Raw genomic sequence first — 13790 nt, forward strand, 5'->3', positions numbered from 1 at the left:
AACTTCCCCTTTTCCACCACATCCACCATGGACGTCGAGGCCTCTCAGTCCGCGCCCGCCTACTCAGCCTTCAGTCAGAATGCCAAACACTTCATCGTCTTCATGGTCACCATGGCGTCCTTCTTTTCCCCGCTCTCGGGCCAGATCTACTACCCTGTCATGCCGACCCTAGTCCACAACTACCATCTGACCACTGGCCTGATCAACCTCACCATCACCACCTACATGATCCTCCAGGGCCTCGCCCCAAGTTTCATGGGCACGTTCGCCGACTCCGGCGGCCGTCGACCGGCGTACATCCTCGCGTTCACCATCTACACCGCAGCCAACATCGGGCTCGCCCTGCAGAACAGCTACGCGGCCCTCATGGTCCTGCGATGCGTCCAGAGCGCAGGGAGCAGCGGAACCATCGCCTTCGGCTACGGCGTCGTCGCGGACATCGCCACCCCCGCTGAGCGCGGCTCGTACGTCGGTCCCATGGCCGCAGGTGTGATGGTTGCGCCGGCGCTGGGCCCCATCATCGGCGGACTCCTGGCCGAGTTCCTGGGCTGGCGCAGCGTGTTCTGGTTCCTCACGATCATCAGCGGCGGCTATCTCGCTCTGTACACCCTCACGATGCCTGAGACGGCCCGCGCAGTCGTCGGAGACGGTCAGTTCCCGCCCAAGGACTGGTGGAGGATGTCCGTCGTGCAGTACGTTCAACACCGTGCGAATCGTCCTCTCAGCGCAGACGAGCCATCGTCACCCCCTAACGAAGCCGCCTCCCCCCGGCCACCGCGACTCGCCTTCCCCAACCCGCTGAAGGCGTTCTCCGTCCTCCTCGAACCGGACGCCTTCATCATCATCGCCTTCGTCGGCCTCATCATGTTCGGCAACATCGCCCTGATGACGAGTACACCCAACCTCTTCACCCGGCTCTACGGACTCAACACCCTCCAGATCGGTCTGTGTTTCCTGTACGTATCCTCACATACCCATCACGCTTCTCCCCTCTCACCCAGCCATCTAACGCCCCCAGACCCCTAGGCGTGGGCGCCTGCATCGGCGCCGGCCTCAACGGCAAACTCCTCGACTGGAGCTACCGCCGCGCCGCCCGCGCCCACGGCTTCCCCATCGACCGCAAGAAGGGCGACGACCTGCGCCGGTTCCCGATCGAGCACGCGCGTCTGCAGTCTTTCTTCCCCATCATCGCCGTCGGTCTGGCCGCCTTCCTCCCATACGGCTGGACGCTGCACCAGCGCACCCATCTGGCCGTGCCGCTCGTGCTGCAGTTCTTCATTGGGCTCTCGTTCATCGCCGCAAATAACTCCCTGTCCACCCTGCTCGTGGACTTGTTTCCGGATCGGCCTGCTACCGCGTCCGCCGCGAGTAATCTGGTCCGGTGTTGGTTGGGCGCTGTGGGCGCTGCGGTCATTGATTACATGTTGAATGCTATGGGGGCTGGATGGTGCTTTACGTTCTGGGGGTTGGTGCTTTGTCTGGGTGTGGGTGTGGTGGTTCTGGAGTATAGATATGGGCTGCGGTGGCGGGAACGCCGGTTCCTTAGATTGGAGGAAAAGAGACGGAAGAAGCAGTCGCACCAGCTACAGGAAGTACAGCCCCAGAGGTCGCCGTCCCAGCGTGGTCAAGAGGATGTTGAGATGTCGGGGGCGAATAGACGTGATGATAAACCCGAGAGTGGCTTTTCCGGGGACGAACGGAAGGCATAAGATGGGTGGGCAATTAATGAGAGATGAATGATGACCGTCATGACCTTTATTATGTCCAGGACATTCTCGGCAGTGCACCTTCGGTTCTCCTTCAAGTCCTACTATTAAACGCAAATAACAAAAGAAATAATTGCTACCAGAACTGTATGAAACTGTACATGAGGACCAACATTAAGAACAAGCAAAGAACACCCCTGCTCAGAGACGGACGCCCTTTCTAGGCAATAAAAGAAGGAGGAAACCAAATGACTCTTTTTCGGTTGGCTCTCTGCCGCCCTCCTATTCATCAAAGAAAACGGAACAGACATGATATTCACAAACGTAGTTTTACATGCCCGGGGAAATCAGCTTGCCCTCGGCGCGGCTGTTGGGGTGCCAGCCACCGGCGTAGGGACCCTGGCCGAGCTCCTTGGAGTACTCTTGAATGCGGGCTTCAATCTCGGGGCGGAAGTGGCGGATCAGACCCTGGATGGGCCAGGCGAAAGCCTCACCCAGAGCGCAGATGGTGTGGCCCTCCACCTGCTTGGTCAGCTCCTGGAGCATGTCGATCTCACGCTCGCGGGCCTGGCCGGTCTCCAGACGCTGCATCATCTGCATTGTCCACTTGCTGCCCTCACGGCAGGGAGTGCACTGTCCGCAACTCTCGTGCTTGTAGAAGGTCGACAGACGGGAAATGGCGCGCACAATATCCGTGGACTTGTCCATGACGACGACGGCCGCGGTACCCAGACCGGTCTGAGAGTCCTTGAGGGCGTCGAAGTCCATGAGCTGGTCGTCACAGACGGACTTGGGGATGACGGGGGTCGAAGAACCACCCGGGATAACAGCGAGGAGGTTGTCCCAGCCGCCGCGGACGCCACCGCAGTGCTTCTCGATCAGCTCCTTAAGAGGGATGGACATCTCCTCCTCGACGGTGCAAGGGTTGTTGACGTGGCCGGAGATACAGAAGAGCTTGGTTCCGGAGTTCCGCTCACGACCGAAAGACGAGAACCAGCTGGCGCCACGACGCATGATGGTCGGGGTGACGGCGACGGTCTCGACGTTGGTGACGGTGCTGGGGCAGCCGAACAGACCGACGGCAGCGGGGAACGGAGGCTTCAGACGGGGCTTGCCGGCCTTGCCCTCGATGGATTCGATGAGGGAGGTCTCCTCACCGCACACGTAGGCACCCATTCCGCGGTGGATGTAGACGTCGAAATCGTAGCCGGTGCCGCAGGCGTTCTTGCCGATGAGGCCGGCCTCGTAGGCCTCGTTGATGGCGCGCTGGAGCACGGTAGCCTCGTGGTAGAACTCACCACGGATGTAGATGTAGGCGGCGTTGGCATTCATGGCACGGCCCACCACCAGACAACCCTCGATGAGCTTCTGGGGGTCCTTGCGCATGATCTCACGGTCCTTGCAGGTTCCGGGTTCACCCTCGTCGGCGTTGACGACCAGGTAGCGGGGTCTAGGGTCCTTGTCCCAGTCCTTGAAGTTCATGAAAGACTATCATTGAGAAGCATGGTGTTAGAAAGTCGCGAGGTTGTCCGGAACAGTCCGCACTTACGTATTTCAAACCCGAGGGGAAACCGGCGCCACCACGACCACGGAGACCGGAGGCCTTGAGTTCGGAGATGAGCTATCGACCAAAAACCGTCAGCATTCTCGATAATAAAACGTATTTCTCTCTACATTCAGACATCGAATGACGCAATTCCGGAATTCGAGGAAAGGTGGTGGACAGGCGTACCCAGTCATGGCCCTTCAAGACAATATCCTTGGTGCGGTACCAGTCGCCATACTTCATTGCCGACTTCAGATCCGCGCCATGGTGTCCGTAAAGGTTGGTGAAAATGCGGTCCTTGTCCTGCAGACCTCCGTAATGCCGAACCGGGTGGGCGTTATCCTGGACGGTCGCGAACGAACGGGCAGCCTGGCCCTGGACTCGGACGGAACGGGAGGAGAGGGAGGAAAGGGAGGAAGTCGAGGGAGCGGCCGCTCGAGATATCATGTTGACGGGTGGCGGAGGGCCCAATTGGCAGCAATGGGGGGGAGGATGAGGGGAAAAGAACGGCGTAGAAGGGGAAGAACGGACGAAGTTGCGTCGAAGTTGATGGAGGTGCTTTTGGCTGCTGAGAATCCGCCTTTGTCCGCTGTCTGATTGGCGGGTGTCTCGTCACGTGGGGCTGCTGAGTCATGTTCATTATTCATTGCATAAAATATACAATAGTCTGCATAACTGCATCTCCTACTTCTACCTGTAGACTGTATGCTGGCTACACCTCCCCTGCAACGTACAAATAACTCTCCGTCGCCAGCTGCACCGATCCTCCCGCCTCTGCGGCCACCAGCAGTCCCAGTGGATCCTCCGGAATCTGCACCGTCTCCTCCTGCACCACCATCCACGCCCATCGCAAGGAGTTGGGCGAAAGCCACCAGTCCACGGACCGCCAGTCTCCAGTATACGCCTCCAGATCAGACAGCAGGGAAACCCACTTGCGATCAGACTTGCATCGCTCGATATGTTCGTCTAGACCGGTCAGGAGTTCCTCCTCCTCGGGGTCGGGTAGACTGAGTAGCTCCTCTGACGACGGCGGAAGAGACTCGTATTTCTCCAGCAAGAAACTGACCCATGTTTTCAGCCGGGGTGAGAGCATGCTTGCGCCTGTATCAGTGCGATGGATACCCACAACCAAACAAAGGAATATAGGAAACACGAAGGGCGATGGCCCAGGTTGTCCCTCCCAGCCCGCGGTAGTGGCGGCGTCGATGAAGGCCTTGCACGGCTTCTGCATGTCTGCCGCGAACAGCCCAGACAATTCCCCTGGAGTAAATAGCTCTCCGTTATTTTTCACTAGCGAAGGTCGCTCCAGGATCCGGAATTGAATCCTCGAACGCACTTCTTCGGGGAAAAGACCAGCGGGCACACGGGCCATGTGCGCCGCAAGAAGCTGCTTGGTCTCCTCCCAGGAGCTGCCGACGTTATGCTGGAGAGCCCGGTTGAGCGTCCACGCCGCAATCACCAGAGCGGTCTGGGACAGCATGATCTGACTGTCGCGGTAGATCTTCGCGTGTGTTTGTTTCAGGTTCGTCGGGTTGTCCAGGCCATCCGCGGAGGCCTTCAGCCTTACAATGTGCGTGATCAATTCGATAATCACCTGGCCCAGAGCAGCGAGGATGGGCCTCGTGCGTGCATATGCTTGTGTCAGTCGGATCTCGTGCTCAGAGACCTCCAGTGTCTCCAACTCTCGGGAGTTTGCAGCCAGAACCGAGACGGCATTGAGCAGCGCCGGGGAGAAGATCGCGTGCTCCATTGACGTGTCTGGAGCGAGCAAAGGGTAGAAGATATTGAAAACATAATAATGATCGTCCTTCTCTCGGGATGGGAACATCTCCAGCTGGGCCTGTTTGGCGTCCTGCAGGGGACTTCCCGGGGGCGCCCGTAAGCTGAGGGTGCGATAGTCACACGGGTTGTTCTGGAGACAGAAACCGTAGTTCATCATCACTTGCATGCACGTCAGCTCGTTGACTAGGGAAGGATTGGATCATCAGGCGCTCACGTTGCTCGTTATTTCGAGGCCCATAATTATTCGCTACCTCCTCGCCAGCGGCAACATGCTCCAAAACAACAAAGAGCACATCACGCTCTCCAGCACGCCATTCCACCTTGGCCAATGGCCGGTGGTTCAAGACATCAATGAAAGGCAGAAGCACCGAGACATTTTCCTCGGGGAGTTCCGCATGGGGAACGACACCCGCCAGCACTTTGGCAGAGAATGCGCGCGAAACAAAAATCGTCGATGCCCAGAGATACAGCTCCCTTCGTCCGTCAGCAGGTTTCCCTCCCCGATACAAGCATAGCACAAGAGACAACTCACCATGTATACTTCTCCGCGTCTCCAAAACCCGACTTACGCAGCTCCTCAAACGTACTCTGATATTTCTCCTTCAGCAACGACTCCTTCTGCTCCCTCGCAGGAGCCAGACTCGTCCCCTCCAGCCACCGCAGATCCGCCCCCTCATAATACAGAGGCGTAGTCAGATCGCCTGGCTGAGGCAGCGTGCAGATATAAGGGTACCAGAAGCCCTCGCTCCCGCGCAGATACTGACCAATAAGAAAAAATATCGCCGTCTCATCCGGGCCAGCAGCGTCCACAAAACTCCGAGGGAAGTGAAGCCCATGTGCGGAGAACGAGACGGGAGCCTTTTCATTCTCCGTGGCAGCGCTGCGGTGCTCAATGGCGTTGAAGTACGACAGTGTGGCGGCCAGCGGAGTCTTGATCACATTCGTACTGCTGGGTAGCCCATCTCTGCAATCAGCTTTCACCTGCAAGTGGACGCCGCGACGTTCATCCTTGGCTATCTGTACGCTCTCATGAATGTGGCCGCCATGCTTGGACATCCATTCCAACAGCGTGGTGTAGGCCTCCAGGCTGGAGTCAGTGTTAGGCCTGTCCTGATCAGTAACCGAATTGCTTTGGTAGGTAGGAATTGATCCGTGTTTTGAACTGATAAGGGCACAGCTTACCTGGAAGTATCCATCGTTTGACAGACGCCAGTATCCGGATTTCAATTGAAAGACAAGACGTCTAGTATTTACTTCCTGAATGTATGTATTGGAAGTGGGGGATATGCGATGGAACGAAGGCAGAAATCTCCCGCCAATTGTGATGATGAATAATGATCCGCTTTTTGCGGTGACGTGTGGAATCTGCATTTTGCCCTGCTCTCCTTTACAAAAGCCTCCATGATATCCTCTACACACATGATCCAATTCAATTGAAAGTAATTGACGTAAACATGATTTGCGCATCTACCTCGGCTATCGTACACGTCTCTGGCGCAACCCAGAGGTGGAAAATCCCAGAAAATGTCAATGAACAGAAAGAAAAAAGCAGCAAAAGAGAACGCCATAGATCGTTCACATATCCATCAACCCACGTATATCATCCTCAGCGAACACCCCATCCACAGTCTAACCGCCTTTCTTCGTATCCAGGCATGTGTCCTCCAAAAGATCAACATGAACCAAATGCAATGCAATCAATAGTGTACATCATCATGAGGATGAGTCTCGTCGGAATAATGGCCAAGCGCGATCACCGTCCTACAAAATAAACGGAAAGGTAGGCAGAATGTGACAGAAAGGGTAGGAATCAACATGCACACGACCGCGATCATGCTCAAGACTTCCTTCCGGGAACCAAGATTTCGACTAGCCCGTCGTCCTCGCCGTCACTGCTGTCGTTCTGGTCGTCGTCTCCAAAGGGCGATCCTCCAATGCGGGACTGCCGGAAGCTCTTGTATCGTCCAGGTCCCAGGTCTGGGTAGCCCAAAGACTCGTTCATGATGGCCTCATCCTCGTCATCCGAGTCCATCATCCCTGACCCGAGAGAAGGGCCGACCATCTCGCCCATATCGTCCTCGTCTTCGTCAATCTCAAGGGGAACACGCTCAGTCCGTCGCTGACCCTCCATCCGGCCGTCTCCGCCTTCATCAGAATTAGAAAACGAATCTGGCGGGCTAAACCCTGATTCCGGGAATGTAGGAGACGACAAAGGTTCGTTCTTGTGCCCAGTGTTGAAGTCGGTTGACGGGAAGGCCGCTCGGGCAGGAGAGCCTGACCCATCACCGTCGTCCTCCAGGCCTGCGATCACAAACGGATTACTAGGCCACTGGGAATTACTGTTGTCGTGAGCCGTTTCCTGGTTGCCGTCTTCACCTCGTTCTTCGCTATTCTCTGCATTCTCGGCCGCTTGCTGCTTCTGCATAGCAAGTCGGGCAGCCAGCTGTCGCCGTGCCCGTGACGGTCCGAGACTCAAGGGAGCAGGTGGCGGGGGCAGGATAGGAATAGGTTGGCTTGTAGAGCTTGAAGACGCCTATGGTTATGAATGGTTAGCGGTCTGTATTCATCCATGTTGAAATGTTGTACAAACAAGGCACAGAAGTTTCGCTAGAAAAGGGGTATTTCTTGGTGTACAAAAACAGAGGTCACATAAGCCAAGCTACTCGGAACTAACAAGCATGCGAGGGGCGAGGGTCCTTGATATCCGGAGCAGTGGCATAGGACCTTGGAGAGATCACAGGACGGTTGCATATATGCACAAGAAGTTCTTCAAGAACCAGGCTAAGAGCCAAGCCCTCAATGGCCGCCGCCATTGTCTCCATCATATCACACACGCACAAAACCCTCGCAAGCGTTTGACATGCAATTGAAAAGTATCAATGAGGCAAAGGAAATGGGGAGAATATCGGCAACAAGAGTGGTATCAAGGGAGAATGCATAGCTCACCGAGCAGGTCATCACGAATCATGCATGTCAACATCAACAAAAAAATCATCACCTACATCGTCAGAGCCGCCTTCAGCGGATTGTTCACCGGTGTTTCTGTCTTCCTGGTCTTCCATTTCTTCGTCTTCGTCGTCACTGGAGCTTGCAAAGCCGCTGAGTAGAGAGCTGCCGCCGCCACTGAAACCGAAAGCTCCGCCGGAGACGCTGCCTTGGTTCATCATATCAAAGCCTTGGAAGCCAGATCCTCCAGCTGCACCGTTCAATCCTGCCTCAGCCAATGCTGATGAGGTATTCATACTCTGACCGGAGCTCAGCATGCCTTGGCGGTGCCCAATGGACATGTCGGGGCGCACTCCACCCAGGATCGCGTTGTCGCGCTCCCTGGTTTCCGAAAGGGTTTGTTCAACGTAGTCAATCCATTCAGGGTTCAACACGCTGTCCATGACGGTCTGAGAGAGTAGCTCAGGCGGGTGGCGTTCACTGAACTTGACGACTTCTTCCGCGATAAGGGTCAGGTGTCCCATGTAACCAAGGCGAATTCGTTTTGTCCGCTGCGTCTCATCGCTACGCTTTTGCCCCGCAACGACCTCCTGCGTTATCCGACCAGTTTCGAAAAGGTCGACGGCCAATGCACGGTTGAATCCGCGTTCCATCGGTCCATTGAAGACCTGCTGGACAACATCATACACAACATTGTGGAGGAAGTTATTCCACGGGAAGCGGAAGAAGAAATCCTAACAAGTGTGTTAACAAAATCGTCCGACTCTTGACTTGAAAAAGCACTTACCAGGATAGTGGGGACGACCCGATTTTCGACAAACATAAGCTTCAAATAATCACCTACAACAGGCTGACCGTTTGGGTCGTACTGAATATCCGGATGCATTTGTTGGAAGGCCTTGGTTTCCTCTGGTGTAGGCAACTCTTCGACACCTGAACCGCTGGAATCAGATGCAGCGTTGGCTTCTCCAGCAGCGCCTGAAGTCGGGGCGCTGGACTCTTGGCCCGACTGCTTTGCGGCGAAGAGAGGTGCAGGGACCGCCTCTGGATGGGAAGACATCGGAGCGGACGGTTCAGTCTCCTTTGGAGTTTCAGTTGAATTGAGAGACACCTCACCGATTCGATGCGTGAGACCCGTCGGCGACAACGGATCGGAGGGCGGCGTGTGCGCTTCAGCTGAGCTACTCGTCTCCGTCGATTCTTCCTTTTCACCATGGGGGACCTCCTCAGCCTGTTCCGTTGGCGACTCTTCCGAAGTGTCTTGAGATTGTGGAGCCGCGGTGTGCTGAGAAGGCGTCTGGGTCTCATCCGAGTCGTCCTTCTCCTTGTCGACGAGCACCCCCGATGAGTGAACGTCTTCAAAGCTATCCTCACCGGTATTCACAGGTTCAGTGGTCCTGGAGTCTTCCGGAGACTCAGGAGCGAGTACTGAGCCATTTACGAGATCCACAGTCGAGTCGTTTCCATCGAAAGCCGAAGACTCATCCCTATGATGGTCGAAGACCCCTTCACGCACCAGTCTTTCGCGTTCAGCGTCGCGTTGTTGTACATAATCATCGCTTCCAGGCTCGTTGAGAAGGCCCATGTTACTGCAGTGCAGCAACTCTGCCATCAACTCACATGTCTTGAATCGGTCGAAACCGAGGGGCTCGATCTTGCCGCCCCAAGCGGAGTTGAGCTGGCCCCTTTCGACGCACTTTACCGTGCCTCCCTCGCTGATGGTATGTTTGGAGCTCTGGATTAGGGCCATAAAATCGGGTATATGTTTGGCGAATAGTCGCAGCAAATTGCCCAGGTAGATGGGATCGTATGTGGTGGGCATGGAGTCGGGGCCATTCAAAGTCTCCGGGTCATAGTCGGAGTTGTTCTTGCGAATCACTTCGATCACGATCCCCACGCCGACGGTCAAGGGGTTCCCACCCTTCAACATGGATTTGATGAGGCTTTCCACACATGGCTTGGAGACCAATTGGCGCGTTAGACTGTTGGGTCCAATGCACGACTGATCGTTCTGAGTGGCATTTGCAGATATCGTAATGATGGCCTTCAAGAAATCGCCTGCAGAAGTCTGCACAGAAGCAGGCCAGTCAGGCGATAAGAATGATAGCAGAGTCGGAATCAGGTCTTGCGATTTTAACCACTATAACTTGGGTTAGGTCGGTTGCGCGAAACAAAGCGAGCGTCAGACTTACATCAACAATTCCCTGACCTCCCTCTACCTTTTCCAGACTGATTATTTTCAGCAGCAGGTCCATAACCATGGGGTTATCGACATGTTGGAGGATTGCCGGGATGACCTCATCCACAGACTTGAAGAAGTCCAGCATCTCACTCGTCTTTTTATCGAATAGCGTCTCATTCACTTTGGTGAAATAACTAGCCTGGACCGAGTCCAGAGGTGGCGGCCTTCGGAGGAAGTCCCAAAAGTCTCGCAAGTGGTCGGTGTTGAGCATGATGGAGTCAACGATGGACCACACTTCGGATGAGAGGATCTCGCACGCAATGCAGGCACGCCGGAGACGATCCTTTTCCGCCCTGTCCAGGTCTTCAGGGCCCAGCATGTCCTTGAGCGAATCCCCATGATCTTTCTCCTCGGTGGAGGCATCCTTGTTGTTCTGTTCGGCTTTATCGTCACCGGTGCTGTCGTTCTTCTCATTGTCCTCGTCGTCTTCGTCCTCGTTCACTAAGGCAGGGGCGATCACATAGTCCATAAGCCGTTTCAAGACATTATCATCGCGTAAATATTCTATGAGCTTCGTATTATGTTGCTTTAGCTCCTGAATCAGCTCCGACTCGTCCAGGAGTTCCTCCAGGCTGACATCGGGCTTATCCAGCAGGGTATCCACGGTGGAGATACTTGCATGTCCTCCGAAACGCCAAAACATGGTGGATTATATAATTGGGCGGAAATATTCATGGAAGGAAGTGAGGTATCACAAGCACTTTTGGAGAGGAGGCTGATCTCCGCCGATGAGAGTTCGCGGTGAAGAGCGTCTCTATCGTACAAGGGCCGCAGGAGGGAGCGGAGAAGGTCAGCGTGGGATCCTCGTGCGATGATGCGTGGCGTCTGGATATTAGGCTATTTTCCCAAGAAGGTAAATTCGGTCGTCATATGCAAATCGATTCGGATCATCCAGCGATGACAAGAGAAGGCAGGGCAGAATATGATCGGAGCGACCGAGCGCTAGAAAGAGAGGGGGGGTTCTGTTAGCCATCTGATGTAATGTCCGGGGGTGGTGGTGCTGGCCCCCAAGGGAGCCTCAGCTGAAGGGGTCATCCCAAGTCCGAGCCTCGCAAACGCTCGAGTTCGAGGGAGTGGAGACCACCACGGATCGGATCGAAAGCATCCAAATTCCACTTATACATACCTTCCAGACCTAAGGGAATGACGATGAAGGGAAATAGTCCCTGACGACTCCTTGACAAGGGGGGTAGGGGCCTAGACGGAGTGATAATCACACACACATGCACACACCGTCCGAGGCGTCGGTCGGAGCAAGTCGAGGGTAAAAGGGTTGATTGAAAAGCACAGACGAAACCAGTCCGTCAGTCCATGCGACAGTTCAATCGGGCACACAGTCACTGGAGGAGGGATAGGTATGAGAGCGAGGAGTGTTGAGAGTGATGGGAGTGGGGGTGGGGAGAAGAGGGAGCGAGAGGTTGGTACAGTGAGGTAGGTTAGAACAGTCAGTCAGTAGTCAGTAGTAGTAAGGTGCTGGGCGGGCTGCGTCTGGATCGGCCGGCAAAGATCCCTGACGAACGCAAGAGTCCAGGGAGTAAGGCGGCGGAAATACCCAACGACCTTAAGCCCGATGAGCGGCGGGGAAGGAAATTAACCAAAGCTGAGACGAAAGAGGGGAAGGGGGAAAACTCGTTTCAGGGTGAATAGTTAGTTATGTTGTAGTGCTTTAATAATCCTACGTATTTGTTCCGATGGATTTCATTTACGATTCTAAAACAAACAGCCTCCTGTCTACATCTCTGGTGATCTTGTCATCTGTTTCGAATTTCCCCATTCTTCGTTTTAATTCCGATCAGCCAGCTACAGATTACTCCGTACGGAGTACAGGTGAGCACGACCTTTCGGGAAGCAATGTGGGTCAAGTCATGTGATTTTAACCACTTTTGGCTTATGAAGAGAGTGTATTATATGTATAAATACTGTATCAGTAAGGACTGCAATTTAATCACGTCTGGGCAGTCTGTGTAGGAACTGCTATATCTATAGCAGCTCTTAAATCCTGCAATATCATCTCATATAATTCTATCTCACTGCCGTGTTAGTTGTTGAATTATAGCGATTATGTCAGACAAGGAGTAGTAGGCTATTAAACCGTATATCCAAGACGATACTTGCCTGACAGATAAGATGGCCGAGTGGTCTAAGGTCCGTTGACCTCATGTCCAATAGTAAACCAACATCATTAACTGTCTTTTTACCATCTCAATTCTGTATGGGCAAAACATTACTCCACTATTCAAAGCGCAGCGATGCAGCTAAAATCCAACTAAATACCTATCAACTATAGGCTAGAAGATAATGTCGGAGCAGAGTCGGAATTAGCAGTAGCACTCTTGTTTTAACCTTCAGAGAAAGATTGGTCAGACGCAATGCCATCGTACAATATATTAATCTCTTTAAAGCTCTTCTTGACCGTCTCCTTCAAACAAAAGGCAGATAAGTATGTATTCAGTAGTTCGTCCTCCCTAACCATGGCGTCACGTGCATCCTAGTAACCATACCGTAATCAGTAATCCACCACTGTCCCATTTAGGCTACCTGTACCTGGTACTCCGTAGGTCTTCTGCCTAGAAGCTCCTGTGGTCCCAAGGAGCTCCCCTCTGCGCACCTTCACCTCCCTCCACACCATCCCGGTGATGCCATCTTCCTGATCGTACCCGCATGATACCCACTGGCTAGCCCACCTGCAGTCATCTCACCACCCAACTTCGTCGTACCTTCTAAACATCACCGCCACCTACCCCACGTCCATCTCCCGCAGCGCAACGACACCATGAATCGCCTGTTCGGGACCAAGAGCACCGCTCCCAAGCCCACGCTTGACAGTGCCATTTCCAATGTAAGTAGTCATTCCCCTTTTCCTCCTCCTCTCATTTTCCCCGCATCACTCGCATGGCAGACCAAAGGATAGTTAACATCCGGCTCGCAGGTGGACAACCGCATCTCCAGTATAGACGTCAAGCTCGCGGCGCTGAACTCCGAACTTTCGACCTACCAAACGAAGATCTCCAAGATGCGGGACGGGCCCGGCAAGAACGCGCTGCGGCAGAAGGCGCTCAAAGTCCTGCAGCGGCGGAAACAGTACGAGGCCCAGCGAGACCAGCTCGCGCAGCAGTCGTGGAACATGGAACAGGCCGGGATGATGCAGGACAACCTCAAGAACGTGATGACGACCGTGGACGCCATGAAGACCACCACCAAGACGCTCAAGCAGCAGTACGGCAAGATCGACGTCGACCAGATCGAGCGCATGCAGGACGAAATGGCGGATCTGATGGAGGTCGGCAACGAGATCCAGGAGAGCATCTCGCGCGCGTATGACGTCCCTGAGGACGTCGACGAGGCCGAGCTGGATGCGGAGCTTGAGGCGCTTGGCGAGGAGACCATGCTGGAAAGCTCCATGGGCGAGAGCGCCATGCCGAGCTTCATGCAGGATGAAGTGTCGGTGCCGCAGTTTATTGACGAACCCCCGGAGCAGGGCAAGGTGAAGGAGCCGGCCAGTGGTCTGGGTTAACGATTTTTCTTCATGATGATATGGAGTTGAGATTATGGCAGTATTGGAGTTGGT

The 13790-nt window shown here is 54.5% G+C and overlaps 5 protein-coding genes across 5 annotated transcripts; 2 read left to right on the top strand and 3 right to left on the bottom strand.

Moving 5' to 3' along the window:
* Window positions 1–27: 27 nt before the first annotated feature.
* On the top strand, window positions 28–1709 carry ATEG_03972 (putative MFS transporter; the record flags this gene model as incomplete). The annotated part of the gene is made up of 2 exons (XM_001213150.1): window positions 28–956; window positions 1019–1709. 2 exons carry the CDS (start codon window positions 28–30, stop codon window positions 1707–1709), a joined length of 1620 nt encoding a protein of 539 aa, XP_001213150.1.
* Window positions 1710–2036: 327 nt separating this feature from the next.
* ATEG_03973 (NADH-quinone oxidoreductase subunit NuoF) lies at window positions 2037–3699 on the bottom strand (the record flags this gene model as incomplete). Its single annotated transcript, XM_001213151.1, has 3 exons — window positions 2037–3194; window positions 3256–3327; window positions 3439–3699. The coding sequence occupies 3 exons, from the start codon at window positions 3697–3699 to the stop codon at window positions 2037–2039; spliced, it is 1491 nt and encodes a 496-aa protein (XP_001213151.1).
* A 265-nt stretch (window positions 3700–3964) lies between these two features.
* ATEG_03974 (SET domain protein) lies at window positions 3965–6230 on the bottom strand (the record flags this gene model as incomplete). Its single annotated transcript, XM_001213152.1, has 4 exons — window positions 3965–5193; window positions 5249–5508; window positions 5567–6139; window positions 6217–6230. 4 exons carry the CDS (start codon window positions 6228–6230, stop codon window positions 3965–3967), a joined length of 2076 nt encoding a protein of 691 aa, XP_001213152.1.
* A 641-nt stretch (window positions 6231–6871) lies between these two features.
* ATEG_03975 (uncharacterized protein) lies at window positions 6872–10865 on the bottom strand (the record flags this gene model as incomplete). Its single annotated transcript, XM_001213153.1, has 4 exons — window positions 6872–7567; window positions 8037–8714; window positions 8768–10120; window positions 10173–10865. The coding sequence occupies 4 exons, from the start codon at window positions 10863–10865 to the stop codon at window positions 6872–6874; spliced, it is 3420 nt and encodes a 1139-aa protein (XP_001213153.1).
* Window positions 10866–12995: 2130 nt separating this feature from the next.
* On the top strand, window positions 12996–13736 carry ATEG_03976 (putative SNF7 family protein (Cta1); the record flags this gene model as incomplete). The annotated part of the gene is made up of 2 exons (XM_001213154.1): window positions 12996–13061; window positions 13152–13736. The coding sequence occupies 2 exons, from the start codon at window positions 12996–12998 to the stop codon at window positions 13734–13736; spliced, it is 651 nt and encodes a 216-aa protein (XP_001213154.1).
* Between the last annotated feature and the right edge of the window lie 54 nt (window positions 13737–13790).

This window comes from Aspergillus terreus, genomic scaffold, assembly GCF_000149615.1.
Source record: "Aspergillus terreus NIH2624 scaffold_5 genomic scaffold, whole genome shotgun sequence".
NCBI classification, from domain to species: domain Eukaryota; kingdom Fungi; phylum Ascomycota; class Eurotiomycetes; order Eurotiales; family Aspergillaceae; genus Aspergillus; species Aspergillus terreus.